The sequence below is a fragment of the Amblyomma mixtum genome, chromosome 3 (assembly GCF_055824585.1).
Source record: "Amblyomma mixtum isolate Tamu chromosome 3, ASM5582458v1, whole genome shotgun sequence".
Lineage (NCBI taxonomy): Eukaryota > Metazoa > Arthropoda > Arachnida > Ixodida > Ixodidae > Amblyomma > Amblyomma mixtum.
The window spans coordinates 398,724,502-398,751,377 of NC_143014.1; the positions used below are offsets into that span (position 1 = coordinate 398,724,502).

The 26,876-nt window shown below is 45.6% G+C and overlaps 1 protein-coding gene across 4 annotated transcripts in view; it reads left to right on the plus strand.

Annotated features, from left to right (window-relative positions):
- LOC149357316 (protein zer-1 homolog) overlaps nt 1–26,876 on the plus strand; it is a 130,252-nt gene that overhangs the window by 76,841 nt on the left and 26,535 nt on the right. For 3 of the 4 annotated variants that reach the window (XR_016291805.1, XM_089584531.1, XM_089584534.1), the window contains 6 exons: nt 8,041–8,202; nt 9,619–9,709; nt 14,071–14,141; nt 18,975–19,022; nt 20,452–20,519; nt 25,643–25,840. Coding sequence is in view for 3 of the 4 variants with exons in the window: in XM_089584531.1 (XP_089440657.1) it covers nt 8,041–8,202; nt 9,619–9,709; nt 14,071–14,141; nt 18,975–19,022; nt 20,452–20,519; nt 25,643–25,840 (638 nt within the window). In the remaining variant the exon portion in view is untranslated. The remainder of the gene's footprint in view (nt 1–8,040; nt 8,203–9,618; nt 9,710–14,070; nt 14,142–18,974; nt 19,023–20,451; nt 20,520–25,642; nt 25,841–26,876) is intronic. The other variant, XM_089584532.1, reaches the window with a different exon arrangement.

Below are 26,876 nucleotides of genomic sequence, written 5' to 3' on the forward strand. Positions count from 1 at the left end.
ACTTACATATAGGTGAAATTGCGCAGTTAGTGAGGGTAGATTTCTGGAAGGATTCCACATATCCTGTTAGGAAGAGGATTCCACATATCCTGTTAGGAAGATAAGTACTTCGCATTTTGTATATGCAATGATTCTAGAAAGCAAAATGATAGATGTTGTGCCTTAATCTGTAGTGTGGGTCTTGTTGACTTACTGTGCTCACCCAAAGAATTGGTTGTGGAATGGCCTTTTGTGACTTCATTTTGAGCCATCATCTGAAGCTTCCAGTGTTGCCCATGCAGTCAAGCCCACTTATAATGGCCACAGTTATAACAAATGCTCACTTATTACGAATGAGGGTGATACTACTGTTAAAATATATATTAGGGCAGGGGCACTGTGTCTAAAATAAAATGAACAGTCGTTACCTAACCACTTAGTTGTGAAAGAGGAGACACTGTAAACTCACGCCCGCAGTAGAAAAAGTGCCGCTTCTTGCTAGCGCGGAGACCAAAGAGCGTCTCCCAGCTCCTGTGATCGTCCCCGCTATTCCCCCGCTGAAAGGACGCCGGGGCCCCGAAAAAGCAATAGCAAGGTGGCTATGAAAAATGCAGTTAACCATTGGCCAAGTGGGCCGACAGGCAGCAAGGTCAATCAGTGCGATCGGGTGCACTGGCTGGACAAATTTAAGTGTCTGAAGTGGGAGCAGAAGCGTGAAGGGCGCCGCATGAGAAGGGGACGGCTTTGAAAGTAAAACTACAGCACACTGTTGGGGATCAGTCAAATGGCATCGATTTGAGCATTTTCAATACCACCTACTTGGTATGCCTTGCTGGCCTAGCCGGTCATGCACCACCCGCCTAATTGACCCTCCACCGCCTGCACTGCTACCACTTGCAGGTAGGGGGCAGACAGTATGTCCTGTGTGCACGTACTCTGCGTTAGCTTTGTTGCTGCATCCGTACAACTTTGTCCAGGAATGAAGACAAGGACGCTGATCTACTACCAATTTCTGTCAGTGCTCCAACCATAATTAGCAGCTTTTCGGCCACAGCGGTCTCAGCGTGAATTGCATGACCACGCTGAGGAGCTGGGAAAGTGCCGTGATAGGGCCTGCTTTATCTGGTCATAGCGTACCTTTTAAGAAATAGACATCACTTTAAGTCTGACTTTGTATTTTTGACTGTGATATTGGGAGCCCACTTTCCACGAACTTCCGTACCTACCGTCGGGTTCTTTATAAATGGGCGCAACTGTCTACAGGGAGAGCCACAGTCGGGACAAAGAATCTTATATGCCACGCCAGGAATGTTGAGCAGTTCAGAGAGCCTTTCATTTGGAGCAGCTTTTGTCTTTTATCTTTCTGGCAAGCATATGGGCAATCTGTGCGTCACAATCTCTCAAAATTCGTGCAGGTGCCTTGCTCACCCGTAACGCACATAGTACAAATGTGATAAAAGCAGTATATAAGCAGATAAAAGCAGTATAAAAGCAGTAGTATAAATGTTCTCTTGTTTTCCCTGTTTTTGCCTTTTGTGAGCAGGCCTTGAAGCATTAGTGTAGCACTCCTGGCTTTTCAGTAACTGCCCAGGGCACCCGTTGTTTTGTAGATCTTGCGTCACCTTTTCAATTTTGCAGTGGCACTTTTGGGGGCTCGAGCACAAGCTGAAGGCACGAGTAAAGAGTGACATGGCAACCGAGTGCTTGTGTCCCACACGGTGCGCCAACTGAAAGTCGAGGTACTTTCCAGTGTGTGTCGGTTTCCAGTACTGTGAGGGTGCAGTGCTTTTTTTTTGGGACGAGGACATCTAGAAATGAGATTTTTCTGCCAATTTCATCCATGTGAACTGCATGTAGGTTGGGTGAAATTCAGGTGTTGAAGGAAAGGCTGACGTCACGGTGGTGTATAGTTCTTGAATAGGTAATAGCAAAGACAACAGAAAATGATGCTCCCATGACATCCTTCAAGGCAGTAGCGTGTCTGCACTAAGAACTTTGCAACACTGGACAGCAGAACATTAATTTCATGTCTAATAAAACCATGATGTACCATCATCAATGGACACGTCCTTTAAATTTTCCACAAAGTGCCAAGAGTCTTTAAAATAGCTCACTTTTTGTCCAACAAGGAGGTGAAGGACTTGACAGAGATGGCTGGATAGCAAGTATATTGATGAACATCTGTAGTCACTGGAACTCTGTAAATCGCAGCTGCAGGTCTGTTGGGACAAAGAAGGAATTTGCGCAAGTGCTTGCTTTCAGGTGGTAAAAACTTTTATTACTTTCGCAGTGTTCACCCTTCGCCAGACAGTATTCTATTGAACCCCGGCTTGAACATATCCAAATGGCGCTCGCTACTATACAGTACCTCGCTCTTGTCACATCAGTTAACTTCTTTTTCTCTTGTAGAATCGGGTGCCACATGTTAAAAGCGCACGTGGGGTAATGCAGAAGAATGCCTTGCAGAAGAACCGCCGCGCCGCAGCTGCTGCGCGCTTGTGCATCACAAAATGACGTGCAGCACCACAGCATGTCAATGTGTCACACCAGCATCAGATTTGAACTTGCCAGCAAAGAAAGGGAATGGAATGGTTGATGTCAGTGCCGATATTGTTTTCGACCACTGCAGTAAAAGACGGGGCGCGTACAAAGATGAGGCTTGGGGAGTATATTTGAATGGGTGAAGCTGCGGTACAGTTGTGCATTGCTTCGTGGTGACTGCTTTAGTACATCACATTTCGGTCTACTAAAACCTAGAAGCAGTGTATATTAAGCCGCAGGGGACAATAATGATGTGTAAGACTGGAACGATGCACACACATGCTGCCTCTGTATAGTTTCCTTTTAACTCATTTTGGTTTACAACAATACTTGGGCTTATCATGGGACTTGCAATGCGGCAGTTTTGTCGAGAAACCTGCACTTTCTGTGGCATTCCATTTGTCTTCAGACATCGCGAGAAAGTGATGCTCCCACCTATGTTGTGGCCCAAGCTATTGCTCTTTTGTCCGTTTCGTGAGCCGTCTTGTTGCATTGTGCCACCAACACACTGTGTTGGCAGAGTGCACAATACAACTGATACCAACCTGTGATGTCACTTCACCAGAAAGCCGCCGCGGTGGCTCATTGGTTAAAGTGCTCAGCTGCTGACCTGAAAGACGCAGGTTCAATCCCAGCCGCGGCGGTCGAATGGAGGCGAAGTTCTAGAGGCCCGTGTACTGTGTGGTGTGAGTGCTCGTTTAAGGACCCCAGCTGGTCGAAGTTTCCGAAGCCCTTCACTACGGTGTCTCTCATACAAACCAAACCAAACTTCATCAGTAAGGAGGTATCTGGCCACCTTCCAATGATTCCTGACAGCATTCACTGCATTCCTTTCTTATGTGTTCATTAAGTCAAAATATCATATTAGACTTCTTTATGCTGATCACAATTATGTTATTCACGGAAATTGTACTGAGGTTCTTTTTTTGCAGAATAAAGGATGGGTGTGTGAATATCAAATTTTTGGTTGCAAAGCTAATACGAATGATAAGTTAGTTACAAATCAATGAATTGTAATGTAATGAATCTGTGATCAGTGAATGTAAGTTCAATAATTCTGAATATCAGTGTGTGTAATATTAATTAAAGACACTCCTTTTCATAAAACAGTGATTAAAGGAAATAGGCTTATTGCACACGTATTTTATTTTACTCATCATTAGCATCATTTTTTAAGCCCATAAGGTTTACAATAGGTTTACGAGGCATTAAATAAGGGAAAAGGAGGGAGAATCATGTTGTAGTTGTCGTAATAAACAATTTTATGGTCTTAAAATTTTAGTGAAGTTATTTGAATAACAAATTGTGTTGAGTGAAAAAAGTATTAATATGATGGTGTGATTTAATGCTTGCCTCAGAAAGAAGGTGGTTGTCACGAAGCATTCTAAGCTGCTGTTGTGCTGAATGCCATCATGAAGCACTCTAAACTGGTAGCTTCTTGCTGGTGGAGTGACAGGTGAGGTTGCTACGAGAGGGGCGCTCTGCTGGCAGGATGTGACAAGGTGGCTCGCAAAATGGCCACAAGAGTGGCAGTTTTGCCCGCAACGTGAGCAGGAACAACCCTTCCACGCTTTCTCACGACTTCTGAAGGCAAAGCACCAGCTGTGGAATGCCACCCAAAACACTGCGTTCTCGGTGAGGCCTAACGCTCGTGCATCTGTGTCGGCCGCATTGCAGCCGCACAGTGAATCACAATGGCATTTCAAACTGAAGGCACCAAAACGAAACTATGCCATGAGACACACATGGCATGACCCATGCTCTGTGAGGTTACTTGCAGGGGCTCGCTCAGTGGCTTTTTAATGCAAAAGCCTTAAGGCTTCCGTTCTGTAGAAAATCCGGTGATGGCGTTGTCGGCGTTGTGAGCGAGAGAGCAGGTGGCCCACCTGCCAGCTCATGCATGACTTTGCGATGTCACGACAACCTTGCCACCGCACTGTGAGCAAACTTCCCTCCGTGGCGGATGGCAGTTAAATTAATGATTATGTCATGAGAGGTTGCTTGGGGAAAGTAGCCTGGGTCTCTCAAGCCCCACCGGTGGCTGTGTTTGACACAGCCACCCTCCAGGGCAGTGGTGCATCACTTAACCGCTGCACCACTGCACCAAGACTCCCCTCAGTCTATAAATGTCAAGTAGAGAATGACCCTGTCTGCGAAGTGATGCGCAGAGAGGGCCCCAGGCCGCTGTAGGGACCCATTTTGCACTATTGCGTCATATCCTCAAGCCACTTTCTCCCTCTCTACCTCTCCACCTGGTCTCAAATCATTTGAGACCCCTTTGATGGAGCCAGACTTTACGCACTGGCTAGGATGGGAGCAACCATTGGCCGTGAAACATTAAAGGTGCACTGAAGAGGAATCTGAACTCGTATCTTTACCGCTGGAACACAATCTGCACATTCCGAGCGTTCTTGGAAACTTTGAATTACTGCCCTGTGCAGCCGATTTCCCTAATTTAAATGGGATTAAACATCCCTGCTCCTGCCTTTTTTTTTTTTTTAACCTTTCACCCAGTCCCGTGGCGGCTTGCCGCTCTGCCATCGGTGGAGTGATACGTAGTGATTGGCGAAAGCAGAGAGTCCACGCGTATTTTTATTTCCGTGGGCCTAAATTGCAGCTATGTAGTCTCTGACTAGACTTATTTATTCATGGAAACCTAATAGAAACAAAATAAAAGCGAAAGCAAAGTCGCCACGCGACTGCCTGAAAGGCACTCCACGCGTTGGGTGACTCCTCCCACTGTGTGTGGGGAATTAAAAAAAAAAAGGCGGGAGCCGGACATTAATCTGATTTAATTAGGGAAATTGGTCGCACAGGGCAATAAATTGAAGCTTCTAAGAATGCTGGGAACATGTAGATCGAGTTCCCGCACAAAAAAACGAGTTTAGATTCCTCTTCAGTGCACCTTTAAATGCACAATGGTGCAGATGTCAAAGCTGCACATGCAAAAACTGTGTTTGGTGCTGGAAATGCAGAATATTCTTTTGCCTGTCGTCAGAGAATGGCTGTTATATCTGTTTCATAAGCCATGAAGTAAAGAATAATTCTCTGAAGCATATGTTCTCGCAGCTAAACGTTTATTCATGTCTAATGATCAGTTAGAAGAGGCAAGAAAATGTTGCCGTGTTTAAGTTCATGTAGCAGCTTTGAGGCGCTGACCACATTATGTGGATGCGAATAAAATGTGGTCAAATGTGAAAATTCTTGCGTAACTTTTTACACCTCACTTCCACTTGGTCTACTGATCGTGATTTATGCAAAAAAAGCTTTTTGTTTTAGTAGTTTTTTTTTAGTTGGCAACTGAAGAGGTTATGCAAGTTCTAGTGCCTGGCTAGTGTTACTGTGTGTACAGTTTTGCAGCCAATTCTGCGAGGGACGAACAAGGATAACTAGTGAACGCTGTTTAGAAACACCGCGATGTGTGGCCATGAGTTTTGATGAATGGGAATTCTCGTAATTACTGAATGTGTTGGAGGTTCAAGTAGTAAACATGCGGTGCGAATCGAATCGAATAGCAAAAGTTGTTTGCAAACTTCAAAATTTCGACTGTTCACACACCCCTGAAACAAAGTTTATTACCACTACTACTGCATGATTCCATACGTGTAATAAATTATGCTGATAATGGGTAACACCGTAATGGCTTTGACGTTCCGCTGCTTGTCTTAAGGTCTCTGGTTTGATTCTGGCAACGGCGGCCATATTTCATTGGAGGTGAACGCAAAAATTCGCATGTGCTAAATACATCCCGAGCCCTGCACTATGGCATCCCTCATAGCTCTTGTGTTACCTTGGGTTGTTAAACCCTATATACTGTACTGATAACAGCTGTGTTTTGACAGAAAACATTTGCTTTTAAATAGGCTTTTAAAAAAATTGACCAAAATGTGTCATGAGATTATGTTGGTAGTTCAAAGACTTTGCCTCGTATTGTAAAGATTTAGCACTCAAGTATCCAAGAGATGAGGCTTTATAAATTTAATTTGGCATTGAAAGTCATAAAATAAACTGAAATGCCATCTCTGGAAAACTCTGCCATCATATATGTATCCCACCACATGACCACGTCTCGTTAAAATATCACTGATTTGTTTTAAGTGCACAGTGTTTTTCATCTTTCAGGAGTGTTTGTCATATTTCATTTTAGTTTACACTCTCTCCAATACGCCCTTAGATGAAAAACAACGCTCCCTTCGCATCACCGATGATGTGCTTTTAGCACGCTGGTGCGCAGTTCTTAGATGAAGCGGTAACTAAAACTATCCACTATGAAGTCCATTAAAACTCTCGTCGACGAGGTGTACATCACTGTGGTGTAAAGCGTTGGCTGTGGAAACTGGAATGGATGCTACTCTATACTAAAAATGTAATTACAGTCTGGCGGGTGACTTATATTAGTTTTTAGTGCATCACTTTTGCCGTCATGCAATCGCCATCATACTTACTGGTCATGGTTTCCAGCATTGGGATACATAAAAAATTTACTGGTAAAATTTTCTGCAATGTTTCTAACAAAACCATTGCAGAACTGCAGAACCAAGCACCTTAGACAGTAAGCTTTGTGTTGTGACGAAATAAATTGGTGCTTAAAATTCAGGGGTCAGTCCCTTTAATTTAAATGCCTGTTTTAGTATATGCAATTGTTTGAAACAGTTGGATTCAGTTTTAGGCAAAGCTTTATTATTTGCCTTGCAACCAAAAATTTGTTATTCACACACCCTTACTAAAAAATTAATCTTGCTGTTAGTTACAGTGCTGCTACTTTATTACTTGCTGGTACAAAGTGCGAATTGTAATGAGGCACCTAACCTTCACATTTCACCAAGATGGATCTGTGTTGAATAGCATCTTTTATAAAATACACTGGTGTGCACTGGTTGTACACTGATGCGCAATTTCATATTCGATAAATTGCGCCTGTGCACATAAGGGCTACATTACCATGGGCCCCTGTGCACCACACTTAGAGCAACTCTGGTGCAAGTTTATTGAAGGTGCCACAAGGTGTTCTGCTGCTGAGCATAGCATCACAGGATCAAATCCCAGCCACAATGGTTGCATTTTAGTGGGGACAAAATGCTAGAAACACCCATGTATTGTGGAGTGTCCGTGCATATCAAAGAACTGTGGCAGTTGAAAATAATTTGCAGCTCTTCACAATGGAGTCTCGTTACCCACATGCAGCTTTGAATGACTAACACCACGTGCCGTACCATAGCATACCAGACTTGTGGCATTGAGAAGTATGGCATCTATTCGAGCAGGCACAATTTTGCAGCAAGTCATTGCTGGTTCAGTTAACTGCATTTAGTATGAAGCAAGTGTGGTCTCTCGTGCACTGTCCAAGCCACAGGTCAGCTTCTGTGCTGTGAGCAGAAAGAGCCAAAACACCAGGTCAGGAGAACACGTAGGGCGGAGTGAAGACGCCGCAGGATAAGGTGCGCGCACACACAGCGCCATGTGCTCAGCTTGTGCTGCTTCCTCTGTGGAGTGGACTGATGGGGTGTGCCTCTTGTGCAGCTCTTCGACTACGAGCGGCTGGTGGACATGCTGTTGTACATTGTGTCCCAGGACGACCAGGATGAGTTTGTGCAGCGCATCGGCATCTACCTGCTCAACTCGCTGGCGTGCCAAGTGGATGGGTGCCAGAAACGCCTTGTTGGCGACAAGGGAGCCATCACGGTACTCCTCCCTCTGATGGTGCACTGTAAAGGGGGCTTGAAATGCTGTCAAGGATAGTGTCAGCCATAATTTGTTTGTCAGAACCAGCATGTGCAAGCCAGACTAATGATATTGATGCAAAAAACTGGTGGCAATTCGGGCAGCTTGTTAATAGGAGGCATGCTGAAACACCCAACACTGGAGAATGTTGGCAAACTGTAGCCAGTGAGGAACTTGGGCTCCAATTCCCTACTTGCTTTAGCAATTAGCTTTTGCTTGAAAGAAGAGCCTTTTGTGCTTAGGATTTTTAATGTGTCTGTGACTGCAGACGGTGCATTATTGCTGACTTCAAATCCCAAGATGTCTAAAGCAGGAAAAGGTTTGCCGCTATTCAGTACATTTATGGCTCTCACATTGCACAAGCGAATGTACCAAGTTTCTGTGGCATCAGCACTGCTGCCAAGCATGCTGGAGCTACAAATGGCTACAAGGAACCGGGACGTCGTAGTGCACACATCCATGTTTTCCCCGTGTGCATTTTGGTTCCTCTTCTATAGCGCCGCTGCCATGGTGGCTCAGTGGTTACGACGCTCGGCTGCTGACCCGAAAGACGCGGGTTCGATCCCAGCCGCGGCCGTCGAATTTTGATGGAGGCGAAATTCTAGCGTTCTGTGTACTGTGCAATGTCACTGCACGTTAAAGAACCCCAGGTGGTCGAAATTTCTGCAGGCCTTCACTACGGCGTCCCTCATAGCCTGTGTCGCTTTGGGATGTTAAAGCCTGAGCCACTTTGGGACGTTAAACCCCCATAAACGATAAACATCTTTTATCCGGCTTAATGTCTTCTGTCGCACCACCACCTGAACAGTCAGAGCCACCTCTCTGGTGCAGCAGCCAGTCTAGACTTGGCATTGGCCTCAATGTGTGACAGTTGGAGAGGAGAAGGAGGCGGAAAAAAAAAAAAACTTTGTTCAAGAGCATCCATGAAAGAGAACTTGCTCCGCAGTGGCTCGCTCCCACTAAGGCCCGGTGGTCATCCGCTGAATCTACAGTTGTAGAGGCAAGCTTCAAGTTCTGACATTCTGCCGGCATCATTGAGGGACGCTTAATGCCCAGTACAGATAAAGAGCCACTTTTTTCTATTAGCTTGCCTTGAAGATTATTAGTTCAACTCGTATTAAATTTCAGGATCGGTTGACTCTCTCAGTACCGAAATATTGGGGTGTCATGAGGTGCAGCAGCACCACTCTGCCATTGAGAGGATTTCACTGGAGAGGGTAGCTCAGGTGAAGGCACTCGCAAACGTGCACTCTTCTCCTGGCTTCTTGGGGTGATGCCCTAATGGGAATGAAATTGGCGCTGTCTCACATCACAGTAAACACAGTCCCCTAGTGGTGTGATGACAAGTAAAGTGTTTGGTCTGATTGTTGCTTGCAGATAATGCTTCAACTGATTGATGGCCGGCTGAGAACTCACACATCTGACGAAGTCATGGAGACTGCGTGGAGCACCATGTGGAATGTTACTGGTACACTCTTCTTGTTCTTGACACAGCTGGTTTCTTGATAGCAGGCACTATTGCTTGACAAGGTTGATAAGTGGCTCCCTTCAAGACAATCTTGAAGGAACCGTAAAAATTTTGAATGCATTTTTCAGATCAAAATTAGGCAGGACATAGGAAAGAGGCTTACGCATTTTTCACCCTACTTGTGTGCGTTCTTCCCTGCGTCCTGTCTAATTTTACGCTGAAAAAATGCATTTGAATTACCAAGACCAACTACCATAGCCCATCTTTCTACTCCAACATGAAAGTTTCTTCAAAATTCATCTTTGCACAAGTGCCCCCAGAAAAGATAAGTGAGCATGCTAAGTATGTCTGAATATAGTATGTTACATGAAAACAATCAGTAAAGTGGCTTTGCACAGGGAGAGGGTAATTGCAAGTAGAACTTTTACTTCTCTGTGAAAGAAGTGAGCTGAAGAGTGATAGCGGGAAACAAGCTCACATTATCCTACTTAAAAACGGCACTGGTCCAGTTTTATTTTTTCACCATCTCGTTTTCTTTCCGTTTTGTACAACTTCCACTATCTGTGTTCTGGTTTTTGCTTTCCCTCCGGCTCTGAGCACTCCGAAGGTGCTTAGCTGGGTAGCCGCGCTATTTATCTTGTCTCACTCCTCCTGCAGCGTAGCTGTTAACTCTACGAGCAGGTTCACCACGTGCCTTTGCGTCCGCCACTGCCAGTGCGCACACAGTGCCCGTATCTGGCCACCTCTGCACCACGATAATGCGTGTTGCAACGCTGTGTTGGTTGAAAATTTGGCTCCCAACTGTTCAGTTTCCAAGTCTGTGATGGGGTCCACTCTGTATCTATGTGCGTTTTAATTTGCCGGGGGCAACATGCAGCATGTGAGGCACATGCAATGCCAAGGTCTGGCCATGTCGGATTGCTGAGCTACGTGTATGCAGGCGCAAAGGGCTTCTTGCTATGGCAAAAAAAGCTTCCCCAACCCAAGAATGCACACCCCTGGAGCACAGCTTTCCTGCACTTTAGTGCAAAGATGCATGGAAGCTACCTTATGGGGGTGCGCTTTCTAACGTGGAAGCATTTCATTACTTTACAGCTACAGCTGTTAAGGGCCCATTCCTGGGTTTTATGTCATACTAGGATGTTGTTGGTTGTCGGCGTAACCAGCGGGTGTGTTGTCATGGGAACCACTCAGAGGGTGGTTACCATGCAGGCAGGAAGGTATCGTGGATGTAGAGAAATGTGTAACCAGTGGGTGCTTACCATAGGAACCATCTGGGGGGTGGTTGCCATGGAAAGAGGAGAGAGTATTGGGAGAGCGGAGGAATCCCCAGTCGGAGGATGGTTACCCTGCATGAGAGCATAAAGAGGCGCTGCCATGGAAACCACCCAGAGGGTAGTTACCCTGAAAGGACTCGGGCGGTTACCATGGAAGGAGGCTTTATGGTGGGAGCGTAGGAAGGCGTAACCAGAGGATGGTTACAACGGTAACCGTCCAGAAGGTGGTTACCATGGAAGGAGGAGAGTGTGGCCAGAGCTGAGGGATCCCCAACCGGAGGATCATTACCCTAGAAGAAGGTGATACCGAAAGCGTGAGAAGGTGCAACTGGTATGTGGTTTCCATGCGAACCAGCCGGAGGGTAGTTACCCTAGAAGGAGGGCGGTTGCTATGGGAGGAGGGTACGGAGAGAGTAGGAAGGCGTACGGCGGTAACTATCCGGAACGTGGTTACTGTGGTAGGAGAAGGCACGGCGAGAGTGGAGGAATGTAGCACTGTCCATCTGCGGCAGCTGCTGCGAAATGCATCGCCCGAGGAGAGGATCATCAGTGGCGCTGTGCTTCTAGAGCGCCGGACTGGGGAGCAGACCTAGACGAAAAACGGCTATGTGTGGGAAACTAAAAAGAGCGCCCCTGGAACTCTGCAGATGTGAGGTCGCTCTCATATCCTCTGCCGCAAAATATTGTGAAGTGCAAATACCTTAACAGCTGTTGCCAAATCTCACCTTAACCAGTGGTAACTGTCCCGTCAATTTCTTTTTATACGAAGCATATTACTAGAGGTACACTACAGCCCTTCGCCGTGGTTACGCGCCGTGCACACCACGTGGTACAGTGACGTCACACCACGTGGCATACCACGTGACACATGACATCACGACAGAGGAAGACGGAGGTACACTACAGCCCTTCGCCGTGGTTACGCGCCGTGCACACCACGTGGTACAGTGACGTCACACCACGTGACATACCACGTGACACATGACGTCACGGCAGAGGAAGACGGAGGTACACTACAGCCCTTCGCCGTGGTTACACGCCGTGCACACCACGTGGTACAGTGACGTCACACCACGTGACATACCACGTGACACATGACGTCACGACAGAGGAAGATGGGGGTCCACCTCGCGCCGTCGCTGTGGTCGCACGCCGTGCACACCACATGGTACAGTGACGTCACACCACGTGACATACCACGTGACACATGACGTCACGACAGAGGAAGATGGGGGTCCACCTCGCGCCGTCGCTGTGGTTGCACGCCGTGCACACCACGTGGTACAGTGACGTCACACCACGTGACATACCACGTGACACATGACGTCACGACAGAGGAAGATGGGGGTCCACCTCGCGCCGTCGCTGTGGTTGCACGCTGTGCACACCACGTGGTACAGTGACGACATACCACGTGACACATGACGTCACGACAGATTGCCGTCACGCGCTGGGAGAGGGAGAACGATGCCATCGCACAGACACCGGAATGTCCTCGAGCGGCATTCCCGCGCATTTCGTACGCGTGTCCACACTCGGTGTAGGTGAAACGCTCGCTCCACCGGGCAGGCGGACGCGGCTTCCGTGGCAATCCAGGCGGCCACCCAACGCGCGTCTCGGGGTTAGTCGGCGTTCCGCTGTAGCCATGCCGTTGTCTTCCCCCACGACGAAGGCTTCTAGTGGTTGTATTAAAATGACCAAGTATTCAACCAAGGAAAGCCATGTATTACCAAGCCTAGCCATCAATATGCTTCGCATCTGACCAGGGATGACCAAGTTTTTCATGAGTACCGTTACGCGAGATTGCCGTGGTTCTCGGCTGCTGTGAAAGTTTGTCTTAACTTAAGGACATGCAAAACAGTTTGTCTTAAGGGGATATTTAAAAAATTGAATTTAATCCTATGAGGAACCAACCAAATGCTCTTACTTTGTTCATTTTAGGTCAAATGTTTAAGCGAATCCCCCAAGGTGGAGTAGATTTTTTTTCTTTAACTGCGAAGCTTCTGAGAAAGCTGTATAACTTTCCTGTGTAGCCGTATGGCTGCGCTGGGGTGGATGTCAGTAATTACTCCTTTACTATTGGTCATTTTAGCTGAGAATTCGTCCTAACCGAGTTTGTCTGAATGGGAGTTTACTGCATGTTAAAAACTGTCTTTGAGATGCCTTAGCCGTGTGGGTAAGCGACAAATTCAAGGTCAGGGAAGTCGCAGGGAAGGCTGGAATGGACCTTGAAGGGTCAGAGACCACATTAAAAAGCCAGCGTTTGGGGCCATTGCTTCCAGAATCGCATGCTATTTGTCATACTCACTGATTGCCTTCTCTTTTTTCATCTGACAGGCAAGTTTGTTGTTTTCTCCTTTTGGTTTGATTAGGTTGAAGGCTTGATAAATTTACAGCCATTTACCCCAATCGTACAGTGACTGATCAACAATAGCCAGTTTTTCAGCTTGCACTTCTCTGTTGTGCATGCATTTCTTTGAGATCTTGTTGCACAGCGCAGTTACATGCAGGATCTCAAGCGTTTTCCTCCTCTGTTCCACCGACCGCATGTTTGTGGGTTCTGGCCTCCCACAGACATGCAGTGTACCAAGCATGCTGCTGTCTAGGTTGCACCTATGGCCTCACTGCATTGCATTCTAACGTGTAGGAACAAAGCCAGGAGCTTCTTCATTTTATCACCTGGCAGCTCCTGTATCATAGCTTTATTAACTTTTTTCGGTGACATTTGATTGATCCCTGGCAGGATGGTTGCTTTTCAAAATGTGTAACACTCTGTTCTGCAGTGAATGCAGTGAGCTCGATGGCTGTGCTGGGCTTTCCCCCATTCTGGGAGTATCAGTTGGACACGTGCGGTGGGCAGTGTTGGATATCCAGGTGGGAATGAGCCAGTGTGAGGTAGCAGGGGGAAGGCGCTTGAGTGGCTGTCTTCCTGCATGGCAGAGGTTTTCTTTTGCAGTCTGCTGTCGACATCCCGTCTGTCTTCTGCGTGCCTCACTGGCATTGGTGGAGGAAATTGAAGGGGCATGTTTAGGCCATTCCGTGCCTTATGACCACCCAGTCCTGACAGTGCCACTCTGCTTACAGATGAGACGCCAGTCAACTGCGAAAGGTTCCTGGATGGTGGAGGAATGACACTCTTTCTGGAGTGTTTGCGGGTAAGATTTCACTGTTGGCGTGTTTGCCCTACTTCAAACATATGTGACCTGCCTCAACACTGTCAGCTCATTGTGTCTGAGGATCGGAAATGTGTGTGCGCAGTATGTCAGTTCTGATTAGAGATTGCAATCAGTGAGGACAGGAGTACCGTTGGTGCGGTGGCTCATATTTTGACCACTTTACGCGTCATTAAAAAAGCACACGCAGAGACTCTTAACCATTGCAAGAGTCGCTCTTTGGTGCATGTGCCACGCGACCGTCTTTCTCCCCTCTGCTTTGCCACTGCTTGCTGCTCCAGCCCAGGCGTGACAGAGGTCGTGTGATGTGCGGCACAAAGTGACGTGTACTGGCGGCTTTTGCTGCGCTCGCTCCACAGCTGTGTGGTTTTTCAAATGGGCTGCAGGCGGCCGAAATTTGTTGAGCCACAGCTTCGAGGGAAGTCACATTTTCCGAATTCTGAGAACTGATGTGGCTGTGCAGTAAAATTTCATGAATTCGAACTTCAGGAGACTGGAAAAGATATTCAAATCATCGGAAAGTTTGAATTATTGAATGGCCCCGAAAAAAGTTTCAAGAACTGCTTGCATTATGGCAAATATATTTTTGTGAAAGACTGGGCAGTGGTTGCCTGATTTTAAGGGGGGATGAGGGTCTTGAAAACTTTTTTTTATTTGTTAACATATCTTTCTGAAACTTAGCACCTGGGTGTATCATTGAATGCTGATTTCAAATATGCATTTAGATTTCAAACATCTCAGCTGGAAGGAAATATATGGCAAAATAAAATATCCTAATTAGGTCATTTCTTACGGGCCTTTTTAGTAATTTATCAGTTAAATAAACATTTTTAAAGAATAAGCAGACATTTGCAAAGGCCCAAAGCGCATCCTAAAGCTAACAGAATGTCTACAAACTAATTTTGTTGATCATAAATGAACAACAAAGTTGGAAAGAAGAAATGACATGGCGGTAATCAGCCCACACTTCGCCTAATTGCTCATATATCATGTTTAAAGGAAGAAAGGAAGCTTTAGCATGTGCTTTGAGCCTTTGCAAATGTCTACTTATTCTTAAAAAATCATTCTTTGACTGATAAATTACTATAAAGGCCCGTAAGAAATTGCCTAATTTGAATGTTATTTTGCGATAAATTTTCTTCCAGGTGAGATATTTGAAATCTAAATGCATATTTGAAATCAGCATTCTATGATACACCTGCATGCTAAGTTTCAACAAGTTATGCCGAAAAATAAAAAACAAGTTTTCAAGACCCTCGTCCCCCCTTAAGATGAGAACAGTGCAGCTATGGCTGTTTTTCACGTTTACATTAGTGCTTTATTACGTGCTCATTGTCGGGGGCATCAAAGCAGAACTGCTACAAAATCGTAAGGGCCTCCCGCATCCTTCATGGTGCAATGTGGTGGAGCCCCACCACTGCTGCGTCACACAGGGTTTCTTGATATTGCTAAGAAACTCTTATTACTCTTATAAGCGGCACCATCACATGTGAAGAGGCTTCACTGCATGAACAGCGAACGGCATGTGATGACTGCACAGTTTCAGCGTACTGGAAGAATGGAACCGTGCGTACGCCAGTGAAGGAAATGATGCCGGAGTTGTGCGAGAAAGAAAAATGGGAAAGCCAGCTCAGCTGGCTTAAGTTGGCTGGCTGATGCTGTCTGGTCTAGGACCATCGCTGTGGGCTGGCATTAAGCTCAGAAAAGTGAAACGGAAACTAAGCAGTCGGACTGTTCCCAGAGACCGTGCCGTTCATTTTAAGTCACAACTGCTGTCACATGCACATCAGAGGTGCAAGAGCGACTCTGAAACTTGCAACTCTGGTTTAAAATAGGGCTATGTCGGATGATCTCTTGTGGCGCCAGCCATACCTGGATTTGGCCTTCTTCGGGAGTTTATTCAAATTAGTAACCGGTGTGAGACCTGCAGCGTCCAAATTAGCAAGTGTTGACGCCATAGACTTACATGGGCTTTGGCTGGGACTGAGCCGGCAGTTTGAACTACAGTATAGAACCCCTCTATAGTAAAGTGACTCGGACCAGCAAAAATCTTTACTGTATCAGGGTCTTTACTATATCAGTTGTTAGTGATGGCATGGCTCTGAGGATGCTCTCTGGTAATTAATTGGCTACTTACTAAACAGTGTTGGTTGTATAAATGAAACGCTCACCTTCCATCCTGCTCTTATTGTCCTTTCATGTGATAATTATTTATTTTCAGGTATCGCATCTCATATCACATTTTCGGTTTTGTTTGTCTTGTGGAAGTAAGTCATTTGCACAAATACAATGCGGCTACAAATATAACCAGAGTTTGATTTCATGCGAAAACCAAAGCTTTACGTGAACGTGGCATCACTTTCTGCAGCCTCAGCGTTGTTTAAGAGGCAGTAGTTAAGAAACGTGTGCAAAACGGTCAAGGCACGGCGGTACTGCTCATGCAGTGCTACCGTGCCTTTGTTTCTTGCTGTCGCTTCCCTGTGTTTCGCACTGCCGTGCTGCAAATGTTCTCCCGTTTCGTCCTTTCCCTACTCCTTCTTCACTGCACTTTTACTGTCTTTCCTTTCTCAGCGACCAGTTTACTTTTTTTTTTTTTCCCAAGCGCGCCACGTGCTTTGCTTCACTGTCCCAAGGACTTTGAAAAATTGTCTTCTCCTCAAAGCTTCGAGCATGGTGGTGAAGCTGTCTTAAAGAGCACCGTTTCATCATCTTCGGTATACATTTGCCTCCAGTGTCGGCCTCACACGTCCTGCGTTGTCATCTTTTCGCAGGAAGTATGTCGCCATGGCCAGACGCTCTTTTCTATGGCCGTTTCTTTGAAAAAAAAAAACAACCTTTACTATAACCGGAAAAAAAAAATGTACAGTCCTCTATGGAAGGCGAAACGGGACCACAGTTTTAGTTTATTATATCCGAGTTTTTTCTCTATCCGAGTTTACAATAGTGGGGGTTCTACTGTAGCTAGATTTCCAAATTAACGAGGTTTTTCTGTACTGATGGCCTGCTACATATGTCCAGTTGAGCTAGGTGCGTAACTGTGATATAGTTAAAAAGTTAACTACTAGAGCTTAGTTAACCATCTAACTAGTTAACATGACTCACCTGTTTTCTGACGTCCATCACTACTGCTATTACTATGCTGCAAAAGCCATCTTTACACCTCAAAAAGCCAATTTTTTAAATTTAGTGGTGGGCTTCGCTGAAGCACTTGGTATATGCATATACAGTTGAACCTCGTTATAAGAGGCAGGGGCGTAACAGACAATCGGGAATAAGAGACATTTTCCATACACTTGGTTAGCAGCCTTATCTCTGCCATTTAAGTGGGCCTATTTTTTAACAGACATCAGGTATAAAAGACATTCGGTGATAAAGGACAAGATATCTTTGAATTTTGATCAAGAACTTCGCTTATAACAGATATCTTAACTTCACATATCGGAGGTCGCCCCAACTCTGCGGATGTGGCGGCATTGCTCGTAAACTGCAGCTGCATTCGTCCTTTAGGGAGACTGCAAAGCGCAATCACTCCTGTGATATTTATTGCGACCGCAATTATTACAGAGCAGTCGAGCTATCTGCGAAGCTTTAACGAGGGGCACCTTAATTGCAAGTGCTGTGGAGAAGGGCTTCCAACCTACCGGTACAGGTACGAGCTGTTTCTGTCTGCGAAAGGGTCATCAGCCAGTGTTTCAGGCAGCCTGCAAGTCATGCAGCAACCAACAAGCAGGCTTCCACTAGCGCGCTGCAATGCCTGACCATTGCCGCCGCTTGTGTGTGAGTTTGGGGCCACACTGATAGACGATGTGCGTCGCTTTCACTGCTGTCTTCATAGCTGGGACACTAGACAAATTAATTTTTTTAAAGGCAGTGAGTCAAACCTTAAGAGAGACGTGGGAAGACTATAAAGCAGGCACGCTCTTTGTTTAGCGGTCGTTTTTGGTTTACTGCCGTGCTGTTACACGGTGCTCCTTTTATTGTAATTGGGATCCCAGTTTGCATAACGGACCGCTCTTTGGGGTAACGCTAAAAAGAAGGTTGAAATTTTTACAATTCATGATCAATAAAAAGTACACCAGAAATTTCGGTACTTCATTCATCGAAGCACTTCATCAAAACACTCGACCATTTTTGCTACCTCAAGCTTCTGAGGGCTGAATGCACTTTTCTGCAGTGCAGAAAAGCTTGCCAACATGCCGAGGCACAGTGCAGTGGGCAGGCAGCATGAACTATTCTTAGGAACACTGTATGTCAAGCAGATAAAATTAAACTGCTACTTTTGCACCTAATAAATCAATTCAGCATGCTTGTAGCCTTCTTTTATGAAAGTCTTAGTTACTGAGTGAAATCGTCAAAGTAGGGGCAGATTGGGAAATAATGAAAACGCGGAACTTTGCTTACAGGAGACCTCTCATATGAGAGACAAAAACTGCTCACTGGAATGCATCTGAAGGGTTCAACTGTATGCATGAAGATATATGCCTGCACCAAACACTTTTCTTGCTACTCCAAAATGCACTTTTGGCTGCTCAGAGGTATGCTCCAAAGTGAATTGGGCAATTGCATCACTGTACTGAGAATTGAGAAAGATGGCAGTTTTGTCTGTATCAGCTGTCTTGTCGATGGCTGAACTTGTTGAAAATTGAGCTGGCGTGAGCCATAGGCACAGTGCTGGCCATTATTTCCTTCCTAGTTTGTTCGTCTGCTTACTGCAGGAACTGCTGTTACTGTTTGTCACTTACTGACATGTCTCGAGAAAAAAAGGCTTAGTGACACTAATGCCTACCCTGTGGCGACATTTCCCTCCCACTGCAGAGTTTCACAGACAAGCCGGAGCTGCTGCGGAACATGATGGGATTGCTGGTGAGTGATGTGCACTGCCATGAGTATGTTTGCAGGCAGCAAGGTATGGTAGTACCATATCCACGATGCGGTCGTGCACCAATCACATCCAAGATGCACTCACATCCAAGCACTCCTTTGCCTCATGGTGTGGACCACACTTTGCCTCACAAGTTTATGGCACGGCTTGGTAAAGCTTGCGTTTTGTGTATTAGTAGCACCATTTATTTGAAGGTAATTAAAAAAATATCCTGTGCAAAGAGGCTTGCTAGTGGCACAAACAACAGTCGACTCATGTGGCATGACTGAAATTTAGTGCTGTGTGTGTTGGACACTGTAAGGCTGTATGCCTGGAAAAGTTGTGTTGCTAGGTTTTTCTTTATTGCTACGTGTCACTTGTAGCCTTGGCTAGAAGTAGCACAAGCTGCAAGTGCTTTGAGATCAGTAGGCCAGTGAGCTTAACCCTGTAACGCTGAGCACGTCGCCTGTGATCCACAGGGTAAAAATGGGAATAATTTTTGTTTGTGCTCGCTGAATTACACAAACTGCTAACATGCCTGCAGAACCGGTCTTTCCAATCATACTCGTCAGAGCAAGCTCAAAGTGTCGGGTGCCAGAGATGCAGCAGTCCTCCTGAAAGAGAAATCCCTGCAAAAGCCAGCCCTGACGGCAAAACAGCCGTAAATTTCTTGATCAATATGCTGCGCGAGCTAGTGTTGGAGCAGTCGTTATTTTTGTCGTGATTTACTGTATGCACCTGCGTGTTTGTGCACAATTTTTTAGTCTTTATAAATACGGAAATCATCATACTTAGCTAAATTTACTTATATGCTCTGACCATTTTTTTTCCTTAATAAATATAATTGTTTTTATTTGCAATAATAAACTTATTTCAAGTTGTTCAATTTTTAAAAGAAGGAAGTGTTGTCAACAAATTGCAACACTTTGAAAACTAGTAGTGCATCAGCACGATAATGAGATCTTTCCAACCCTGTGTTCAGTGAATGATAGCCATAGCTGCTTATGCAGTGCAGAGCCTAGATACACACACATTTATGCAGTGAAGGGCCCATTGGTGGTGGAAAGTTTATTTCATCCTCCGTTTTTTATGCTTGGGTGTTACAGGGCTAAGGTAATTCAAGATGCAGTGGGGTCAGGCGTGGCAGCTGATTGCAGATGGCCCCCTATTACTGCACAGGCGTTACCTGCCCATGAACCTCATATGTACACCATCGTTGCTTAGTGTGGTGGCCAGTTTAGTCGAGTGGGCACATTGGTGTTGCCCATGGGTGCAGTGTGTGGTAGCAACGGATTGCATGCAGAAAGCACTGCAATGGCTGCCAGGCAAAGGCAATAGCTGCCATGGGGAGGGTGGTCTCTGGTGTCGGATTTGTCAAGGGGTGTGACTCCAACAGGCGCCAACTGTGCTACCCTTCCTGTGCTGCTGCAGGGCAACGTGGCAGAGGTGCGTGAACTCAGGCCACGCCTCATGCAGGACGAGTACCTGCTGGTGTTCAGGTGCGTGTGGCAATTGCTGCTTCTGGTCTTGTGTGCGTGTAATTGTAGCCAGTCTTTTCTCTACCTTTGCTTCATTTTTTCCAAATCAGTTGCTGGTTCGTGCTTCATCTCTTCTGTGTTGTGCATCAGTAGTCTTTTTTTTTGTGTATCCTTGTTCAGTGTGAAGCAAAACCACCCGGATCACATCCTTAGTGTTTGCATTGCTCGCTTTGCCCTTCTTTTTTCATGCCCTGCATGTGAAAGAGCTGTGGAAAAAAAATTCACTGTGGCTTAGCTTGGTTAAGCCCGGTAATTGCGAAAGCAATATCCGTACGTACGCCATGGTACAGCTGGTAGTGTAGCTGGTGGTGGTGCTTGTGGTTAGACTTGTGGTGATGCATCGGTTATACAATCCAATCCAATCCCATGCAATTCAATCCAATCCACCACACTCCAATCCACTCTAATCTAATCTTATCTAATGTAATCTAATCTAATGCAATCTAATCCAATGCAATCCAATCCAAACGAGTCCAATCCAATCCAATGTAATCTAATCTATTCTAATCCAGTCCAGTCCAATGCAATCTAATCTAATCCAATCTAATCCAACTAATGCAATCAAGGTCAAATGAAGGTCAATGGTGGTCACCGCCGCGGCACGGCAAAGGCGTGAAAGTGCAAGTAGTATTGCTTTCGCAATAATAAGTCTTGCTCTTGTCTCTACTCTGGGTGCTAATGCAAAAACACGGAATTGGGTGCGGGCTTTTGAAATCCTGTGTTCCATCTTAACTTTTTCATTACCATGGGAAAAGGGACTTTTTCATAGGTCTTGAACATTTTCCTAGAAAAAAGTGTGATAGGCAAAAGTGTACAATTCTGTAACAATGAATCAAATAGAATGTGCTTTCTAATCAGATTTATTTCAGCACAAATACTTGCTTTAAATATTGTGAAAAAAAATAAATAAAAAGAAACAAACATTTGTATTCGCATGACTAACTTTCCAAAAGCATTTATGAAAAATTCTAGAAATTACGAAACGATTCAAATTCTTTTTACAACTTGGCACTAAAATGTAAAAGTTATAACTGAAATGCTTTTTTATTTTTTCTTTACGCTCTTTGAAAAGGCTGATTTCAGTGTGTAATTGGTATGTTTTTTACAGTTAGGCAAAACAAAATATGTTATGTGCTAAAATAAAGCTTGATAAGCGTGCTTTTTAAAAATACAAATTGGAACTGTTATCGTTTCAGGGAAAACCAAGACAAATTATACAAACACAAGTATTATACAAATGCAAGTATAGCCGCCATAATATTTGGCGTGATCTCAACATGAAAATAAAAAAAAGGCAATGAAATTCTGTAAAACATGCAGACTGTGTTTGCTTTAGAACGGCCTCTTCGCTCAAAACAAACTGTATTATCAAGAGCACCTTGAAATAAATAAATTAATTGGCTTGAGCTGCATGCCATGAGGTGAAACAGTTCCGCACTTGACGTCATGCTTGGAGCAGCCTACGCCATAACCTCCGCTTCAAGGGCATTTCGAAAAATTTACGCCTCATGGGAAATTGCAATCTGCACAAAAAAAAAAATCAGTGTAGTTTCTGGGCAACGAACCAGGTGGCACTGCATCACCGTAAAGACATCATAGCAGCGTCCCAGTTTGTACAGATAGATCGGGAACAAGAAAATAAACAAACAGGCCAATGTTCTGGGTCCTGGTTGCACGGTTTGAGCTTCGGAAACAAAATCTGATGATGCAACATCGTCGTCGGAGTCCCTGCTACTCAGTGCATCAAAATATATGCTGCAGATGGAGCAGGTTTGATGCAACAGGGTTGTTTCGAGTGTGCGCCGTTTTCGACATTGACGCCTTGCTCGGAGCGTTCGACGCCACTCCCTCAACTTCAGGCGCATTTAAAAAATTTTCACCTAGCGGCAAAAGCACAGGTTACGCAGGAAATAAAAGTTCATTGTGTGACCAGCAATCCAGATGACTCAGCAAGTCTGTAGTGGCCGCGGTTGCGCTGTCGTAGCAGTTTGAATTTTTTGATCATCGGTGATCGACGCCTAGTGGTGTGGTAACAAACGAGTTAAACGTACATTGGTGGTAGTGACCTGCTGTTGCACATGCAGCCTGGGTGGTTCAACGCCGAGACATAGTAATTGCAGTTTAGAGTGTTCTTGTGCTTTTTTCCAAGTCAGAGGTGGTAAGTTATTATTATTTCTTTCCTTACCATGCCCATTGGCCATCGTTAGTGTGCCAGTGATGGATGTGAATGCCAATTTCAAGCAATTCCGTCCTGTTCTTGAGCATGTTGCGCAGTCTGACTTGAAGCTGGAAACCTTCAGTTTAATTTTCACTTTGGTTTGTCTTATTAATGCGTGGTGGTGATTTTTCAATCATTTGTAAAAACAGCAGAGCATAGACACTGAGAATGGCTGCCTCTGCCAATGTGGCATGCACCCTGAAATGCGGCAAATCTCGTGATTCGTCTGCATCTACGGTTGAGTTTGTCAATGTTCTAGGCAGTGTCTACTGTGAGGGTGCTACCTCATCATCAGACTTTAGTTCATAGGGCAAAGAAAACCCGAGGAACAAGCCCAGAACATTGGTGGCAGCTTCTTGGCTAACTTTTTATTTGGTGCTGTTTTGCTCAACTCAGTGGCCATTTTGGAAAAAGGTATTGAGGTTATCAATTTCATTGGTCGCATTTGTAAGGTTCCCACTTCATTTGGGCAGGATTTGGTACTGCCCACGCTGTGAACGGTTCGCCCAATTGTTTCACCAAACGCCGGACCCAACTACAGGGCCTAAAGTAATTGTTTTCTAGCTGGAAAAGTATACGAGCTATAACATGGATTTTTTCAGAAATATTTTCTGTTGGATAGCAAACATGTGATGCATTCCAAAGTTGCTTAAATTTTTTTTCTTTCTGGATACAAGTGCATCTTTGCAAGCATTCAAATTTTACTTAGAAACCTCACTTTTGCATACAAAATTTGGTAATAAGGTATGAAGCACATGATGAAGCGCATGTTCTTAAAAAGCGTGTTTAATTGGCTTCATTTTGATGTATTGCAATAAATTTTAAAGGCTGAACTCCATGTACGCGAAAACTCACGCGAACGCGACAGCGGCAAGCGACAAGCGACACCGTCGCGCGAAGCGAAATACCCGTGTCGCTTGTCGTGTCGCTCGGATCTGCACTCACAGAAAATTTCGCTCGTCGCCCGGAAGTTGCCAACGCGATTAGCCAATAGCAGCTAATCTGGCAGCGTACGTCACTACCGAGCCTCCTGCCGGCTCTGGCAAAGATGGCGCTGGCTCTGGCCGGGAATCTTGCTTCGCCACCGATTCATCGTTGTCGCTACGCTGTGCCCCACGTTCACGGCAAACTAAATGCGCACGAAGCTTTCGCTTTGTCTGAACTTGCCTCAACCACAAAACTTTAGCGATAAAACGCCCCAGATTTTCAGATTGCTTGTGTTTACTGTGCTGCTAGGCTTAGCGAGTATGCGTCGTTTGAGGTCAGAAAGCGCGCGAGGTTCAAACAGGTGTGCGCCCCACGTTCAGGCAACATGGCGGCGCCCGTGACAATAAGATAAAATGACATGCAATGACATACAATTACAAAGCTGTAAACACGTTTTATTTGACATTTTTCTGCCCAAAATTTTAATCCTTGCAAATAATGTGACTCTTGTAATAAACGCAAACAGCTTTGCGGTGTATTATGCCAGCAACACTGATCGTCGTCTCCATTTCGCGTTCGCGTTGTCGCTATGCATGGAGCTTGGCCGGTGGGCGAAGGAGCGACAGCCAGCCGTTGTCGCCGCGCCGCCTCGTCGCGTCGCTTACTTTTTCGCGTACATGGAGCCCAGTCTTAACTCTCAGTTCTCGGACCAAAAAAAATTTAACGAAAACCCACAAGAAATGCCATTTTTTTCATAGTAGAGAAAGTTAAAGGCCTTAACATTCTGGGGCGGTAATTTCTAAATGTTAGGAATTGTGAGTGAAGAATCTGCAACATTCGTTGAGAGACCACAAATTTCGCTGCATAATTTACCGTGTGCTATATTTGAAACCATGTTATGAATAAAGTGTGGATTGTTTCTTTTTCTTCCAAAGTCTTCACAGTAGCTGAAGTGAACTTCGCCACCAGACTTGGGAGTCGCTAGGGAAAGCCAGCTTTTCAGTGACATTGTGATGGAGCGCGCGGCAAGCAAGTGCTAAGGAGACGGTGGCTATGGATGTGGAAAGAAGGCGTTGAGGGTCATTGAGAAGGAGAAGGCTTGGAAAGAGTTGAGTGCAGTGGGTAAAGCAAAGAAGGGCAAAGGGGTCCAGGACTGGGCAGCTTGAAAACACCAGGTGGTGACGGCGGCTGCTGCTTGTGAGAGGCTGTGTGTATTAACATATTGGAGGGCTTGCTTCCCTATTTCTGCACGCTGTCTGTGTTTTTTTCTTGTTGGGAGGATCCCCTCGGCTATGGCTGGCATGAACAGTTTGAGATTACGTTATGATCATAATATTTTTTTTTTTAATTTTCTAGAGGTCTAAGAGTACCCCCTCATGTTACTATATTTGCGCCAGTAAGTAAATGAGCCACTTTTCAATTGTTCTGTTGTACCTGTATTGATGTACTAAACAACAATAGTATCGGAAAATGCAAATGCCACTGATAGCACACTCTTCTGTGAAAAATGCTCAAATCCATGATTTTTTGCGGCATCAGGGAACCATAGGAAGCTAAGGGCTTTAGTTGTTATGCAGCAAGCTGTTCAAATTGTATAAATTTCTCCGCATTGTTTTCACATACTTTCATTTGCTTGCCTAGTGTGTAAAAGAGGAAGATTACGGTTACACACCTCTTGTTGTTGCTGTTTACGGCAGTGTACAGGTGTTGGAGATGCATGACCAAAGCTCATTTTAGAAGCAAAGCGTGACAGTAATTGTGATACTTGCTAAAGTGTGGGACACCGCGTGCCAAATGTCATGCTCAGATGAAATCTTAGTTTGTATGTTAAACTCCTGGGGTACTCTCATGTGAAGCTTTGTTTAGGTCGTTGCAGTGCGCCTTCTTACCTTGAAGAATTTCTGTCCTCAGGCAGTGCTGTCCCACACGCGTGTTGCAGTGAGCTGCTGGACAGTGAGAGTGATGGCATTGAGGTGAGCTACAATGCGGCTGGCATCCTGGCCCACATCCTGTCGGACGGGGCGGCCTGCTGGGAGCGAGCCTCCATCCAGGCGGTCACCCGCGACCAGGTGTTGGTGCGCATGCGGCACGCCATCGACCGCTGGGCACTGGTCACCAAGAGGAACATCAACTACCGGTAGGGGCCCCCCATCTCCTCCCCTGGGCACACTTTTTCTCTCTTGCTGCCCACTCGCAAACTGCACTGGTGTACTACTTTCACTGTTGCATCGTGGCTTGTATAGCCTCCCAAGTGCTGCTCCCAAGTGCTGCCCATTGGAGTTTCACAAGGGGGTATCCAAGTTTCCTATTTGCACTGTGTACAGTACAGTCCACTGTTAAAGGGAACATGCAATCGCGTGGCCTCCGCGCTTCGCAGACAACTGCCACCGAGAACTTGTGGGAATTGTCGACACATGACACGTGCACAATAAGCATGGCGGCTGGTCTTTCCGCGCATGCACCTCATGCCGCCTGTTCTCGTTGCATCTAGGCAGCAGGGCGTTGTGAAGCGCGGAGGCCACACGATCGCATGTTCCCTTTAACAGTGGAGTGCACTGTACAGTAGCTTCACTATGTGACAAGTAACAGAGAGTAGGGGCTGGTTGCATCTGGTTTACACTAGCCATTCGCAGTTCCGTTTCAGCCTAGCAGACAGAAGTGCTGAATGATGAGTCTGACAAATTTCATTTTTCAGTAAGAGTTCGTCAATTCGGACTCAAAGAGAGTGCAAAAAACATCCAATTAATCCGAAGGTCGAATTATTGAATGACCACCCCCCAACCCCAGAAAACTGTCAAAAGCCATTTGCGTCATAATTGATTTATTGGGGTAGAAACTAGGCTGTGATCATCTGCACCTGACACAAAAACTGCATTGTAGCGGTGATTGCTTGCAGTGCCGTCAAACGCTTTGCCACATGTGTATTGTTGGGAGTGTCTGAAAATGGAACTACTCCATTAGTGGTAAGGGTTCACATGGCCTTTTTCACGGTGCAGTGCTGTAGTTGTGGAGCCTTCTCATAAGCACAGGTGTCACACTAAGGAACCTTTGCTGCACCAGCACTAAGCAGCACGTGATGAGCACAGGATGTAGACATACGTGAGGGAATCGCTCACTGATGTTGGAATGGTAGGGTGTGCCATGCACCCAACGTTGAAAGAAAATCTGCTCAA